This window comes from Prionailurus bengalensis, chromosome C1 (assembly GCF_016509475.1).
Source record: "Prionailurus bengalensis isolate Pbe53 chromosome C1, Fcat_Pben_1.1_paternal_pri, whole genome shotgun sequence".
In the NCBI taxonomy this organism is placed as follows: domain Eukaryota; kingdom Metazoa; phylum Chordata; class Mammalia; order Carnivora; family Felidae; genus Prionailurus; species Prionailurus bengalensis.
Window position 1 is genome coordinate 140,466,970 of NC_057345.1, and position 16,082 is coordinate 140,483,051.

At 43.0% G+C, this 16,082-nt stretch overlaps 1 protein-coding gene and 1 long non-coding RNA gene across 2 annotated transcripts in view; one reads left to right on the forward strand and one right to left on the reverse strand.

Annotated features, from left to right (window-relative positions):
* KIF5C (kinesin family member 5C) overlaps positions 1 to 16,082 on the forward strand; it is a 164,562-nt gene that overhangs the window by 68,791 nt on the left and 79,689 nt on the right. The window contains exons 5-10 of the mRNA XM_043576656.1: positions 2,306 to 2,354; positions 2,629 to 2,684; positions 3,387 to 3,474; positions 8,701 to 8,825; positions 11,441 to 11,545; positions 11,916 to 12,064. Coding sequence (XP_043432591.1) covers positions 2,306 to 2,354; positions 2,629 to 2,684; positions 3,387 to 3,474; positions 8,701 to 8,825; positions 11,441 to 11,545; positions 11,916 to 12,064 — 572 coding nt within the window. The remainder of the gene's footprint in view (positions 1 to 2,305; positions 2,355 to 2,628; positions 2,685 to 3,386; positions 3,475 to 8,700; positions 8,826 to 11,440; positions 11,546 to 11,915; positions 12,065 to 16,082) is intronic.
* On the reverse strand, positions 2,694 to 9,739 carry LOC122481321. Its single transcript, XR_006296823.1, has 3 exons — positions 9,329 to 9,739; positions 4,041 to 4,174; positions 2,694 to 3,296 (listed from the first exon to the last, which is right to left on the reverse strand). It is a non-coding gene; the product is annotated as an uncharacterized LOC122481321 (long non-coding RNA).

The following is a 16,082-nucleotide window of genomic DNA, read 5'->3' on the forward strand; positions in this document are numbered from 1 at the left end:
GCCCCAGCATGAAGCAGGAGAGAAGAAACAACACCCAAGTCTCCAGGGCTGAATTTTACAGTCTGGCTTTCTGTTCTGCATTTGTAGTTATGCTCACTTATTTCATACATCATAATTATAAGTGGGAAGGCTAGCGATTGTTCCATATTTGAACTGAGCAGTGACAGGCTTAATCAAGAAAAAGAGGCTTGATTAAAACACTATTGAAAATCTGTTCCTTAAAGTGAGCCCCATAGAGGTTTTAAACATTATTTCTGAACATGCAATTTCTTAATGCAAAACAATTGCATATTTATTTTTCTTCCACCTGGTCTCATAAAGCATTTGCAATGACAAAAATAACAAAATCACTCCCCCTCCCCCCACTCAAGCACCAGTATCTTCTGTGGTAAAAGAAGATATTAAATGTGAACAGGATTTTAATCGCCATATTTGTTGACATGTAATTTATGACTGCTTTTTAGTGTAATTTCTCTGTAATCTATGGAAATAAGGATACATGTGTACATCTCAAAGATACAGAAGTCTTTTTTTTTAAAATCTTCTTTAATGTTTACTTATTTTTGAGAGAGAGAGACAGAGACAGAGTGCAAGCAAGGGAGGGGCAGAGAGAGGGTGACACGGAATTTGAAGCAGGCTCCAGGCTCTGAGCTGTCAGCAGAAAGCCCGATGTAGAGCTTGAACTCACAGACCACGAGACCATGAGCCAAAGTCAGACACTTAACTGACTGAGCCACCCAGGTGCCCCTCAAAGATGCAGAAGTCTTAATGAAAGCCAGGCAGTCTTGAAATGCAATAGAATGGGTTGGAACCAGGGTTGAGTTGGCCACAGGGAGGCTGAATGAGAGATGTGTAAGATTAGAGGCCAAACAGACCCTAGGATTCCAGCCACAGGAAGAAGTTTCAGGAGCAGTGATTCTTTCCAAGGTCAACTAGGTCTGTCTGTGATGTGCGAGGCTTGGTGACTGGGGAGTTTGACAGATGATCAGGCAGGCTCAGGTTGTTAGGGAGACAGGCAACGTGGAGAGGATGGCCAGGTACAGGTTCCAGAGTTTGAAGCCCCAGCTCTCAGAGAAACTGGGAAGTCACTAGGCTCCAGGCTGAGACACAGACAAGGTAATAAGTGGGGCTGAGTTGGTGAGGACTAGCCTTGAGTTGGGGAAGCTTCACTTCCCACAACCAGAGGTAGAACTGGTTCAGAGCTAGGATGCAGGGGTGAGGTTTCACCTGTAGAGTTACACTCCAACTTTACAACTATTTTGGCACCTTTTTTCTTCCTTAACAACTTGTTTATCCATTCCTTTGTTTAGGTTTCAAGAAAACCCATAAACATGAGAGAAAGAAAAGTTGATCTGAGAGGCAGAAGGCAGGTGTAGACAAAAAGTGCAGAATCCTAGACAGAATTTTTGACATCATTGAGTCCAAATGGCTTCATTTGACAGATGGGAAAACTGAGGCCTCTCGTCTCGGTTACATGTGAATTAAATCCCCAAGATCGCATATCTAGTTAAAGCTGTTCTCAGATGTCAGCTGACATAAGAACTAACCAGGGATTAGAAGCAGATTCCTGGGACCTGTTCCTGGAGATTCTGATTCAGGAGGACTACAATAGGGTTCATGACTCTGCAATTTAAACAAAGGCGATGGATGATGCTGATGCAGGTGGTTCTGGGCTGGCGTTTGAGAATAATTGATGGGAAGGCTTCCTTTCCCTCTCACAGTCTAGTCTGTCTTTCATTAAATCACATTTTGTTCGGACCCTTCCTGGACTCCCTAAAGCTGGCCACCATCAGCAGCTCTCTCCCTGTTGCCTTTGAGTTCTTGTAGTTCCAAGCAAAGTGCCCTTATTCCAGTCCCTACTTCTTCATGTGAGTGTTTCATCCCAGTCTGGTGAGGGTGTCAGTGTCACACATGAGGAGAGGCCTACTGATTTTTGACAGTTGCTCGTGAAGGACGTTTCTGTTGCAACTGTTGTCCTACCTAGAAGTTTGCTTGGTGCTCACATAGGGTGAAAAGGAGAGTCGTTCTGTGAGTGGATGCCCAGCACACAGTGTAAGGAGCACCTGAGTCAAGACCACAGAGGCCGTCAAGCACGGAGAGTGGCCGCACTGGGCAGCGGCCCGCAGAGCAGGCTGACACGACAGGAGGCTGGAGAGCCCGGAGAGTCGGCCAACTCTTCACTTTGTGGCCCCTCTTCTTGCTCTTCTTAGCCATACATGACAAAGACCTTCTATGAGTTTTAATAGTGATAGTTTTTAAATACAGTGTGGCATTTCTGTTTCAAACTCCATTTGTTTTTAACTAGGTTTCCTATTTTGAGATCTACTTGGACAAAATCAGGGACTTACTGGATGGTGAGTAACCTGAATGCTTGTCCTCTATTTGCTCTGTAACTAAGGTCCAGGGAGGCTGAAAGGATTCACAGCACTTCTGCTTAAGGAACTAATGAAAATACAGAGATCTTTTATTGTCTTTACACTATCTGCTTGTTCTCAGCCAAGGCTTAAACTTGCGTATGGCAAAGACATGAGATTTGCCTGTCTTCGGTAACAATTTCTCTTTATCCTCCAATACTGAGTCTTTAACTTTTCTTCTCTCCTCTGCATGCCATCATTATTATCTCTGTAGTATCCAAGACGAACTTGGCTGTTCATGAAGACAAAAACAGAGTCCCGTATGTAAAGGTATGAGGAAAACTTGATGATGCAATTGACTTGTCTCTGGTCACTGTCATCATAATTATTATGTAATATGCTCACAACGTTACCTATAAAGTGCATGGAGGTATTTCATCATGTTCCTTACATTTAATATTCATCTGGTAAAAAAAAAATAGACATTTAATTTCTCCAGTTGTATCTCTGTAAACATACCACGGATGTCTAATCACATAAGGTAAGAATTGGAGAAGTGAACAAATATTTATTATTCACATGTGAAGAGGCTTTTATATGGAGGATAATTGCTTATACTTTGTAGTTAGGGGAAGCCCAGCAGAGCATTATGTCTAGAATGTGTCTAATTAAAGTTGGGGACTAGAATGGAAGGCGAAGCAAAATTTCATCCATTTCTTTTTCTGTCACTGGTTTTCTTTATTCTGTTTCTCAGAAACAGAAACTCATGCTGTTGAGTAAGAACAGGTATTTAAAAATCTAGGAAAATCTGGCATTTCTTTTATGGTTTACTTCTGGGTTTCCCAAGGTTTGCTCAGACTTCTTTTTCATGTAGAATTCAAGCCAGAAGCAGGAGAAAAAGTGGTGGGATCAACACTGGAGCCTTTCTCTTAATCTGCACCTCTAGGAGAAAAATGGGAAAATGTTTAGCTGTCTTAAAATACCGGTGTTTTCTGGTCCTTTAACGGTGAACCTGAACTGACTCTTTTGCAGGGGTGCACCGAGCGCTTTGTGTCAAGCCCCGAGGAAGTCATGGATGTGATAGATGAAGGCAAAGCAAACCGACATGTGGCTGTAACAAGTAAGCTTGGTGTCCTGTTCCCTCCCCTGTGAGTCAGGGTACAAGTATCTGCCCACCCGCCAGGATGGCTGGGTTATGAGGTCCAAAGGAAATAATTCAGGGGAAGGCAGTTGTAAAGCAGTGGCTTGGATGCAGACACACAGGTGTGTGCAGTCTGAGTGCATCTAGGCACATCGTGGGAAGCAGTGCCTTCTGCTGTGCAGGGAACTCTGGGAAATAGCGGGTGAGGTTCTCTGGGCCCTGGCAGCACCCTTTGTCTGGACCCTGGGGAAAACAAGCAACCCACCGAGACAAGGGGATTAAAAGTCAGCTTCTAAATGTATTTCAACCATGTTGTTGTTCAGGTTAAAAAAAATTACAAATGAACAAATTTTATATGGCCAGTCATATGTGTGGAAAGAAACCACACTAGATTTCTGCCCTGTGTAAAAAGGGAAAAGGAAAGCCAGGAGGAGCTCAGAAAGAGCTGGGAGCATTATTGAAAACTTTTCTAGGCTGTGTTAATCACAGGCGTGTTCAGGTCAGCTTGTTTTTCTTGCATTGCCTTCCTCGGTGTTTGCACGCACCTTGGGGAAGTGGTCATAAGTTGTTAGAGCAGCAGAGTCTCCATGAAAAGATGGTGGCTGTCTGTCTTATTCGGAGGGATGTGGACAAACCAGAGTGAGTTCAGATGAAGAGGAGCTGAGAGAACTAGGGATTCCTAGCTTGGAAGAAAGAAAAAAGTCTGAGGAGGACATACGGACGATGTAATATTTCTCAACATGTTCAAGTTGCTGTCATTAAGAAACTCAGTGTGCTTTGTATGATCCAAATGGTGGACCACCCAGGGTTGTGGAAGCTACAGGGGGGCAGGTTTTGACCAACCACACGAACTCTCTGATCCTGATAGCTGCCCCAAGTTAAGCCTGCTGCCTAGAGGGGCAAGGAGTTCCCTGTGACGTATACAAGAGATTAAGGCATTGGTTGGTTGGCTGGTCAAGCCTCTTTAAGTCTCTTCCATCTAAGGCTCTATGATTCTGTCAACCCAGAACTGTAATTCTCAACCTGTTCTTTACCCGACCTACTATCAGACGATAATTACATATGTGGCAGATTTCATAGGTGAGCCTAGACATGTATACAGTGTAGGTTAAATTCTACTTATTTCTCTTCTGCTTACACATATACTTGAAAGAATGTAAGCCTGATATTCTTATCATAATAGTATCTCTCATTTATAGATAAATTATTTACTTGATTTCTTCAGCTGTTGTTAGTCATGAGTTATTCAGGACATACTTGACAATCCATCTTGGCCCCTTGGTTCAGAACTGTTGGTCTAGAACATTACTAGTTTTCTTATCATTCTGGTAAGCTGGTTTTTAAATGATTTTGGTAAGATACGCATAACATTAAACTTACCATTTTAACCGTTTTTATGGGTACAATTCAGTAGCCTTACGTCCATTCACAATGTTGTACAACTATCACCACTATCCATTTCCAGAATTTAATCATCCCAAAGTTAAACCCCATGCCCATCGAACAATAACTCCCTACACTTCCTCTTCCCAACTCCTGGTAACCACTACACTACTTTGTGTCTCAATGGATTCGACCTCTGTAGCTGCCTCACATAAGTGAAGTAACATAGGTCCTCCTGTGACTTGTTTCACGTAGCATAACGTCTGCAAGGTCCATCCAATATGTAGCGTATGTCAGAATTTCCTTTCTTTTTGAAATGCTAATATTCTGTTGTACATGTATACTGCATTTTGTTTATTCATTCATCCGTAGTTAGACGTGTAGACCTTGTGTTGCTTCCACCTTCTGGCTGTTGTGAATAATACTGCTATGAACGTGGCTGTATAAGTATCTGTTCAAGTGTCTGCTTTCAGTTCTTCTGGGCATATACCCAGAACTGGAATTGCTGGATCATATGTTAATTGTACTTTGAAGTGTTTAAGGAACTGCCATGCTATTTTCCATGCAGCTGCACCATTTTACATTCCTACCAACAAGAGTGCGCAAGTTTTAATTTCTCCACATCCTTGCCATTACTTCTTACTTGCTATTTTTGTTTCTTTTAAAGGTTATTGATGTATTTATGTTTGTATGTATGTATTTATTTTAGAGTGAGATGGGGAAAGGGGCAGAGGGAGGGAGGGAGGGAGGGAGAGAGAGAGAGAGAGAGAGAGAGAGAGAATCTTAAGCAGTCTCCACCATCAGCATGGAGCCCAATGCGGGGCTGGATTCCACAACTCTAGGATCATGACCTGAACTGAGATCAAGAGTTGGACACTTAACCGACTGAGTCATCCAGGCGCTGCTATTTTTGTTTTCAGTAACCACGCTAATAGGTGTGATGTGTGAGGTCACTGTGGTTTGATTTGCATTTCACTAATGTTTAGTGATGGTTGGCATTTTTTCATGTGTTTATTGGCCATTTGTACATTGTCTTTGAGGAAATGTCTGTTTAGGTCCTCTGTTCATTTTATAATTAGGTTGTTTTATTCTTGTTGTTGATTTATAGGAGCTCTTATCTTATTCTTGATCTAAATTCCTTATCAGATATGCGATTTGCAAATCTTGTCTCTCATTCTGTGGGTTGCCTTTTCATTCTGTTGATACTTCCTTTCATGAATAAAAGTTTAATTTTGATAAAGTGCAATTTATCTATTTTTCTTGTTGTTGCTTAAGGTTTTGGTGTTATTGCCAAGAAATCATTGGTAAACTCAGTGTTATGAAACATTTCCCTTATGTTTTCTTCTAAGGGTTTATAATTTTAGCTTTTACTTGTAGGTTTTTGATCCTTTTTGTGTTAATATATGGACTAGGTAAGAGTCCAACTTCATTTTTTTGCATGTGATCTCGACACTCTTGTTGTAAATTCTTCTGACCACTTTATGTGAGGGTTTATTTCTGGGCTGTCTTTCATCTGTCTATAGGTTTGCCTTTGTACCAGTACCACACTGTTTGATTACTGTAGCTTTGTAGTAAGTTTGAAATCAGTAAGTGTGAGAACTCCAGTTTTGTTCTTTTTCAAGATTGTTTTGGCTATTTGGGGTTCCTTGAAATTCCATATGAATTTTAGGATGGACTTTTCTATTTCTGTAAAAAACACAACGAGGATCTTGATACAGATTATATTAAATCTTTAGACTGGTTTTGGTAGTATTGACATCTTCACTATGTGAAGTCTTCCGACCCATTTATTTGTGTCTTCTTACATTTTGTAGTTTTGTTTTTAATTTTTAAAAAAGGTTTTATTTTTTTAAGTACTGTCTACACCCAACCGGGCTCAAACTTATAACCCCATGACCAAGAGTTGCATATTCTACCGACTGAGCCATGCAGCTGCCCCTCATTGTGTAGTGTTTAGTATACAGTCTTTTACTTCCTTGGTTAAGTTTACTCCTAAGTACCTTACTCTTCTTGTTGATACTTTAAATAGAATGATTTTCTTTTCAGATTGTTTATTGTTAATATATAGAAATGTGACTGATTTTTACATATTATTTTTGTATCTTGCAACTTTGCCAAATTCATTTATCAGTTTTGACTTATTTTTTTGTGGAATCTTTAGTTTTTTCCTGTATATTCTAGAAAGTTTTGTTTTGTTTTGTTGCTGCCAGAGGAAGCAACTTTTATTCATGCATTATCTCCAGAAACCAAAAGGACTATCAGCACCTCCTATTCTTCCTGGAGAAGGGAAGAGAGAGATATTACCTTTTGGTTTCCCCAAGCCGTGGTCTTTCCCCTCTTTGGGTAGCCTTAGAAATTCAGTAGCAATACTGTTGCTTATTTTTTTCAACATTGCCTGATGCAGCTACTTAGTAACAATTATTGGTGAAGGAGGATGAGGGGAAGCAGTTGGATGAGTAAGAGTAATGCACAAAAAACAGGAACACAGCCTATTAAAGGTCTCTCTGTCCTGCCTCAGTGGCTTGATCCTTTATTGGTTGCATTTTTCTTTATGCTGAATCACACTTTTCTGAATCAGATTGGGGATTTCCACCATCAGCCATGGAGCCAGCCCCAGAGCTCTGAGATGAGCTAGTCTAAACTTGAGCACATTCCTGGTCCACAAAGGCTTAAAGTGATCGATCAGGCATATTTTGCCACCCCTGTACATCTCTGCTGTTTTTCCATCAAATTCAAGGACTATAATTTCTGGAGTGGCAGTGGCATATGTGATAGGAATGTCAGACTGGATGTCAGACTCATGGAGGTCATGGGTGTACCAGCATTTTCCAAAACACCGAGTCCCTTCCTTGTTGGACTCTAGTTGGAACCAATCATTGTCCACATTCTTGTTGTTCTTTACATATTGGATAGGAGACTCCTCCTATCCAGGGTCCAAAAATGTTTCTATTTCTAGTGTTTGGCACTAATGAAGCATATTTAATCTGATACTTTAAATAGAATTGTTTTCTTTTCAGATTGTTTATTGTTAGTATATAGAAATGCTATGCACCGAGCATGGGTTATAGAACTGTACTAAAAAAATAACTCTTAAACCTTAAGATCATAATCCCTCCTTAAGAAAGCTTGTGATAGTACTGATAAGCAAGGCTTACACACATGACAAAGATAGAATACTTCCAACACTAACCACAATGATAAAGGGTGAGGGACTTAAGGTGAGGGGAGAGGGAGGTGTGAGCTCTTTGCTGCCAAGGCTCAGGCTGGAGCAAGATGTTGGAACATGGGAGGGGGTGCTTCAGACAAAGCTAGAGAATCTGTTATCTTGGATCACTGACTAGGATTCTTAATTTCTTAGCCGTGTGAAGTTATTTTAAATCTTTCATTTCTAGAACAAGCATTGTTTGTTTGTTTTTTTTTTTGTTGTTGTTGTTTTTTTGTTTGTTTTTAAAGAAACTGGTTTTAGATATGTTTAAAAATTGACTGTACTGGGGCACCTGGGTGGCTCAGTCAGTTAAGCGTCTGACTCTTGATTTTGGCTCAGGTCATGATCTCATGATTTGTGAGTTCAAGCCCTATTCGGGCTCTGTGCAGACAGCGCAGAGCCTGCTTGGGATTCTCTCTCTCTCTCATTGCCCCTCCCTGCCTCCTTCTCTCTCTCTCAAAATAAATAACTAAACTTAAATTTTTTTTTTAGAGAATTAGCTGGACTTACTTTAAAAAATGGAGCTATTAAGCATGATTTGTTGTGCTTTTTAGATGAGCAACTTGCTACCTAAACTTCTTGTTCTTTGCAGAGCAGTAAACTATTTTCCTTTTCAGATATGAATGAACACAGCTCGAGAAGTCACAGTATCTTCCTGATCAATATTAAACAAGAGAATGTAGAGACCGAAAAAAAGCTCAGTGGGAAGCTGTATCTAGTTGATTTGGCCGGGAGCGAAAAGGTAATTGGTTCCTTATTTGTATTATCTATAATTTTCCCTGTTATCTGCTTCAGTGTGCAGTGGTGTACTTCTTACATCTTTTCTGTCCCCGGGTTTCAAAGAGCTTTTAAAGTTTCTGTTGTGCCAAGATGGTATGAAGTCTAACCTTCATTTTCCTGCCTGCTCATTTCTGGTCCTGAAGTCCCCCATTCACGTCACAGGAAGTGCTGTGAGTGCCAGTTCGGGTGTGTGCTGAATAGGCCCCAGTGAGGACGGTAGGCAAGCGTCAGTGTGCACTTAGCCTGGCAAAGGCAGCCTTGCAAATGAGGAAGGGACATGACCTTCTGAGGAAAGGGAAGATCCCCATGTTGTGCCAGACTCAAATAGGCCGGAAACTGGTTTGCTGTTGGACTGTGGCAGTCCTGCCTTTGTAGGTTTGTTTGCTGATAGAAGATCTGGAACCCGGGGCTCTTCCTGCATTCCCTGCTTCTCTCTGCAATAGGTGTGGTCTGATGGGGCCTTACCTGGGCAGCCTCACTTCCTTCAGGCTCCAGTCACTTCCTGGAGCCAGGGTTTTGGCCCAAAGCCCTGCACCTCTGGTTTTATCAAGGCTTTCTTTTGGCCTCTGTCCCATGCTCTCCGAGGCACTGGCTGAGGCCATGCTCTAGACCAGATAGGCTCCATAGAGCCTCCTACCTGCCCCTGCCCGGCCTCCCGCCTGCCTCGCCCAGCCTCACTTCCATAGCATTACCAGAGGCTCCTGCTGCCACACCCTGGCTGGGGCACTGCTCCCCTTGGGTGACATCACAGAGCCAGTCCCTGTGCACAATACCATGCGCACTCCATCACTGATGATCTCATGCTGACTGTCCCCATCAGGGCCAGCCCTAAAGCTTGGTCCATCTCCTGAACTGCCTAGTTGATTCCCAATTGCTGCACCCCACCAGTGAGCTGCTATCTGCCAAGCTATGGCCACTAATGTCCATGTAAGTAATGGCTACATGAAATGTTCTCCTGTGTGCATGTGTAAAGCTGTGAGTGGAATGTCATCTGGATGTTCCTGGAAAACTTTCTGGTTGGGAACCCAAAATTTTACTGGTATGGGCTTGTAACTTTAATTAAACAGACACGCACCAGAATGGGAATACAGAGCAGCATCGCTCAGTTCTAGACTAACCGTTAGCAACCAGACCACGCTTTGCTGGTCTGGAGAGAGAGCCCATTGGCCCCTTTGCTCTTCCCTCTTTCCCTTCAGAGCACAGAGGTGAGTGTCCGGGGCCTAACTGCAGCTGGAAAAGCCTAATGGCAGTTCAGTGTGGAGGCCTGTCCCCTGCAGTGTCGGATACTGGTGGGACATTTTAAAGTCATGGTCCTGCACATTGTTCCTTTTGCTCACATCGGTTTTCCTTTGCCCTAGAAGTGTCCACATGAATGTGTCAGTGTGATCTACTAGAATGAACTCTGGGCCGTAAGCCCCAACTCCCCTAAATGCGTTCTTCCCTTGGGCTGGCAATTTGACATCTCTGGAGTGCAAATCTTTCTTGTCTGTAACAGGAAGGCAATTGCACCTGCCTTGCGCATTTCATGGAGTGAAGGTGCTCACATATGAAAGCATCTTAAACAACACGGTGTGAATGGGCTGTTATTACTTGTGACCCATCAGCTGCATTATTTCTGTGTCAGCAGTGGTATCTACACACACAGTTCTCAGAGATGAATGTCTGTTGTATTTGAAAACACTTCCCCCTAGATGTGCACTCATTCCTATCATTAGGAGTTGCTCCTTTATTCGTAATTGAAATCAGTCTTTGCGCCGTGTAAAATCGTTTCCCTGCTTTCCTTTCTTCAGAGAGCAGCTGCCCATCCCACATCGTTTGTCCAGTCAGCAGAGCCACGGATCACGTTGTGTTCCCTGTTTCCCTAGCATCTGTACACTGCTCTCTACCTAGAGCAGATGCTGTCAGGATGAGATTGTCAGTAATAACACAGCAGAGGAGGAGCTGCGAGTGGTCCCTCTGGCTGCAGAGGGGAAAAGACAATTCCACAACGTAATAGACATTTTCTTGACTTTGATGCCCCCAGGTAGCTTTCCTTTTGGATGATTGTTCCCTTTTTCCTTGCTATGGGAGTAAACAAGGGAGGGAACAGAGTCTGGACAACTCTTGCCACCTCTTATCCCTTGCCTGAAGTTGGAGCTCATAATTTACACTTCCCCAATATGTCCATTCCTCATGGCCAGGGTGTTTTCGCTTCAGGAGTTGCCCTGGGCTCCCTCTGGCGTGGAGGCTGTGGCTCAGGCTTGCAGGGCCTTGGCCCTGTGACAGCACAGGGAGCCTGGTTCCCCTGGATGGATGTCCCCCTGGGATGCATCCAGCTCCACCCCTTGAGGCGCGTCAGCCATTCTCCTAAAACCTAATTGAGAGGAAAATGATGAGAGAGAACAAATCCCTAGCCTCAGGCACAAGGGAAGGTTTGATCAACGTGATTCTTACTCACTTTTATTTTTTCTTGCATTCCAGGAGGATTCACATCCACCTCCCTCAACCCCCAGCCCTGTGCCCTCCTGCGAATTGGAATTTTCTACTCTGTGCTTTTGCTGTCCTGTGCAGCTCATTGCTTTCTCTTCTCTCTGGTAGGTCAGCAAGACTGGTGCCGAGGGAGCTGTTCTCGACGAAGCTAAAAATATCAATAAATCTTTGTCTGCTCTTGGAAACGTGATCTCTGCCTTGGCAGAAGGGACAGTAAGTGATCCTGTCCCCATCTATGAAATGAAATTATGAGAAGCCGCTTTTTGGGTCTGTGTATTCTCTTTGCCACATACCCCAGAGATTAGTTTATTTTTCTTTGGAAAAAGACAGAGGGAATCCTGGCTGTACACACCCTGCCAGCTGGGAGATCTAGTCCGTTAAAATGTATGAATGGTGCTGCTAATTTCCTATTACCAGGTCTCAGAATGGGCACTCTAAACTTTGGCCGAATCCAAAGAACGGGCAACAAATTCTTATTTCACACATCTTCCTAAGCCCGGTGTCTCCAACACCAGCTTGCTTATGTTTTTTCTCTGAATGGACAATGGCTATGATAGCCAATACTTTTTCTTTTCCTAAATAGAAAACACACGTACCATATCGGGACAGCAAGATGACTCGAATTCTTCAGGACTCTCTGGGTGGGAACTGTAGAACCACCATCGTTATTTGCTGCTCTCCTTCTGTCTTCAATGAGGCTGAGACCAAGTCAACACTGATGTTTGGGCAAAGGTGGGTGTGGTCTCTCGTTTCCAGGCTCTGAGCTGGGTCTTGGGTGTAGGGAATGAGTGGTGAGGGCTAGTGTCAGCGAGGAAGTAGTGTGAGGGGGCGAGCAGCCTATTACTAGATGGCATCTAGCAGGTAAAGCCTGTAAACTTGAGGCGTCATTCATTGAGGCCAAAGAATAACTATGTGTTAAAATACTGGGCAGAAATATAGCCAGTCAGGGCTATGATACTTAAGAAAATGCTCAGACTTATTATAGATGTGATTGCTCATAATTCAATGGGGTGCTGCTTTTGTTCTGTATGGAACTAAGTCTCACAGGTTCACAGGATTTTAAGTGTGTACAGCTCAAGACTGATAACTACCTTTAACTCCAGTGTTTGGGATCCACCGTGGAGTTAATAGAACCAGAAACTTGGATGACTGTAGAGTAGTTGCATCAATATAAAAGGGGGCTAAGGAAATCCTCATACTAGCCCTGGGAGTAGGAAGGTGGCTGCTATCTTCCCGCCTTCAAAAATGTCCAAATAGAATCCCTGGATCTCTGAGAACTAACAGTTGGGCAGCAGGGCAGCATGCTAATCCCGAGACAACCTTCCCATGTGTGAGTTAGGGCGTGCCCTCCTGCCCTTCCTGCCCAGCCCTCCCCACAGCCCAGGGCCCACCTCCTTCAGCCATGGTCCCTCAGCATCAGTTCAGCATGTGGTTTCTTGTGCCCTTGTGCCCTTCCATCCTGAACAGCTGTGCGATCTTCAGACAAGTCACTAGTTCTCTTTGAGCTTTAGCTGCCTTATTTGTAAATGGATGCACAGAGCTCTCCCCCTAGCTTCCTCCCGGGAGTGTGATGTATGGTTATGCCTGAGACATAGATTAAGATGCCTGGAGAAAGGACAGATGGGGGTGGGCATTCTGCACAAAATTGTTACGACTTGTTTAAACTGCATTAAACCCCAGTCATTTCCTGATCCCACAACAGAACATAGAATTACGCAGTCATGGCACCTGTGGGATATCTAAATAAATAATAATTACATCAAAGTGTTGTAGAACTAATCTGTCTTTTATACTGGATTTGGGTCCTTTACTTCTCATATTACTCCCTTGATTATTCAAATGCTTAGGTCAGTGGATTGCAGTAGGATAGCGCCTACTTTTCTCAAGGGTCACGGGATACTTATAAACCAGTATGAGTGTGTGGGAAACAGACTACCATGGTGATCATCCTGCCTGTCCTGTCTCTCCTGGTCTCTTCATCTTAAGCTTTAACATTTTTGTCTGAAGACGTGCTTGAGCAAACCAGCACCAAATGCTTTTATGGAGGAAATATCTCTTTAATAAAAGTTTCTCACTTGCAAAGCAAAAAATAATCTGAATCATTGCGAGCCAACATTGTCCTAGGGCACAGGTATCTGTCTCAGGGTTGCTGTTGTGAGTGGGCATTTGCAGCTGTCTATAGGAAGAGTCTTGGTATAAGTCCAAACGATTATCCTTTCTTCTGATTTTCTTGAGGCAATTGTCAGCATCGTCATTATTGCTGGCAGTTTTTTTAGGGCTTGGCATGTGCCAGGAGTGTCAAATCTGTGTGGCAGATCTATCAGGTGGGCCTGACCTCACCTGTGTACAAAGGATGACTTTGAGGCTTAGACTCAAAGCTGTTAGGTGCTGTGCCTGACATAGCCACTAAATGACTGGATGACATAGGATGGGGACTGTAGTGTTTGACCCACAGCCTCTTTTTAAAAATTTTTTTAATGTTTATTTATTTTTGAGAGAGACAGAGACAGAACACAAGTGGGGAAGGGCTAGAGGGAGAGGGAGACGCAGAATCTGAGCATGCTCCAGGCTCTGAGCTATCAGCTGATAGCTGGGGCTTGAACTCATAAACCACAAGATCATGACCTGAGCCGAAGCTGGACGTTAACTGACTGAGCCACCCAAACTCCCCTTGACCCACGGCCTCTTTTATGCAGGCTGCTTGATCAGGAACCTCAATGAGCACAGGCTTCTGGGTCAGTAACTCCATTTTGAAGCCAAGTTCTGCTGCTGATACATTCCTCTCTCTTGTTTACTTCTCTCTGAGACTCTGTCTTCGTCTGTAGGGAGAAATGTTATAACGCCTTCCTCTGAGAATTGTTGGGAGGATTAATGAGTTGCTTCAGTTTTTACCTAGCACAAGGGCGGCTGGCATGTAATAGGTGTTCAGTGATTGTAGGTTTTTGTTTTCCTCCAACTTCAAAGGTGTTCAGTCTGGGAAAGTCAAAAAAATGGATGGGGCTGCCCTGAATGAAATGGAATATATGGGACAGCTGGGGATAGAAGAGGCTAGACTGAGTGAGGTAGAGTTAGAATTAAGTTTCTGGAATGAAAGACTAAAGAAATACTGATGCTAATTTGGGACTCCAGGAAATAAAAATAAATTGTCAGTTATCTTTTCAACTGGAATAGGTTGAACTGCCATCTTTTATGAGAGTCATATGGACACTGGGCTCCATGAGGGCAGGGACTGGGTTTATCATCAGCGTCAGTTGTCCCAACAAGCAGCCAGCACAACTAGTACACAATAGAGTGTCATTAAGTAAATGCTTATTGAATGAATGAACGGATGAATCAAATGCTTATTGTGTAAGATTCCTTAGAACATTAGGACAGGTGCTGAACTATGACACCATTATGTCCTGAAGTTTGGTTAGATTTACATCTGGTTTGTTTCCCAGCCTATAATTAGAAAGGTGTGAGCTTTTGTTCCTCTCCCTCGATCCCTGAGTTAATGGATTCTTCAAGGACATCTAAGTTCTCTATGGGGCCAATACCTGCTTTATTGTTAAATATACGCATTGAACCCAATTACACAGTAGACACGAGTCTGAACATCGGATTAGACATGGTATCTGATAGCTAATGAGATTAAGCACTTTGAACTCAGAAAAGACTGCTGGGCACATCTCAAATTCAGTGTAACGAGCGTTCATTATACTCCTGTTGCAGGGGTGGTCAAACCTTGGGGCTGTACAAGGTTCCTTCATTATTCCTATGTGGTTCTTTCAAGGACATGAAGAAACTCCATATTTGTTGCCAGGCGATTTTATCGTATTGATGCCCTGAATAAAACAATAGTATGTCCTTTGAAGCAGTAGAAACATGATAGAGTCTACAAATGCCTGAGGGCAGCCTACCAAGTCAGCGCTCTTTAGGATTCTCGATTGGGTACTGGAATTAAAAGGGAAAAAATGCACATTTTCTGTTTCTTGGTTTTGGTGGTGAATGCTGCCTCTTCTATTTGGTCATTCCTGTGCCCGTTAGTCTCTGAGTGTCCAGCATTGTGCTAGAAAAAGAAGCAGAAGCCATTTTCTGTGTTCTCAGAGAGCTTTTAATCTATTTGAGAGGGAACACTTGAATTTCCAGGCAGCCCAGAGTCAAAAAGCTGGACTGTGGGAAAGCAGAACACTTCCGGCTTTTAAGGGAGAAAAGATACTCAAATTAGAGCACTTTCATTGATTTTTTTTCTTTTAGCTTCCAGCATTTTATTTTTTAGCCTTTAATTACTCTTCCAAAGAACTTTCATTGCACCATTCGAAAAGGATTGTTGTCAGTTTTAGAAGTATGAACTTGAATCACCCAATTATCTCGGAAGCCTATTTAACGTACCTTGATTTGGGGTAGTAAAGCCTCCAAGGGGCAGGCCAATCAGTTTGGAGAAAGCCTGAATCAGCACATCTTTGGCACTAGATTGATGTAGCATGAATAATTCAAAGGCTTTATTCGTATGTTGAATGTGGAAGGAGAGTTGATAATTTAGGGAAAGTAATTTCTTTTTATACTGTGTACTTTTTTTTTTTTTTTCAAATTGTGCCACCTCTTGCCCAGTTTCGTGACAGCTGCATTGGTCCTGAGTGCTGTACATGCTAAACTCATGTCACTAGAGCATGATAACAAATTATCTGCAAGGGTAAGAGTGGACACTTTGGTGAAGGGAGACCCTTGGCTATGCTGTTAACATAAAATGGAAAAAGACTCAGATCACTCC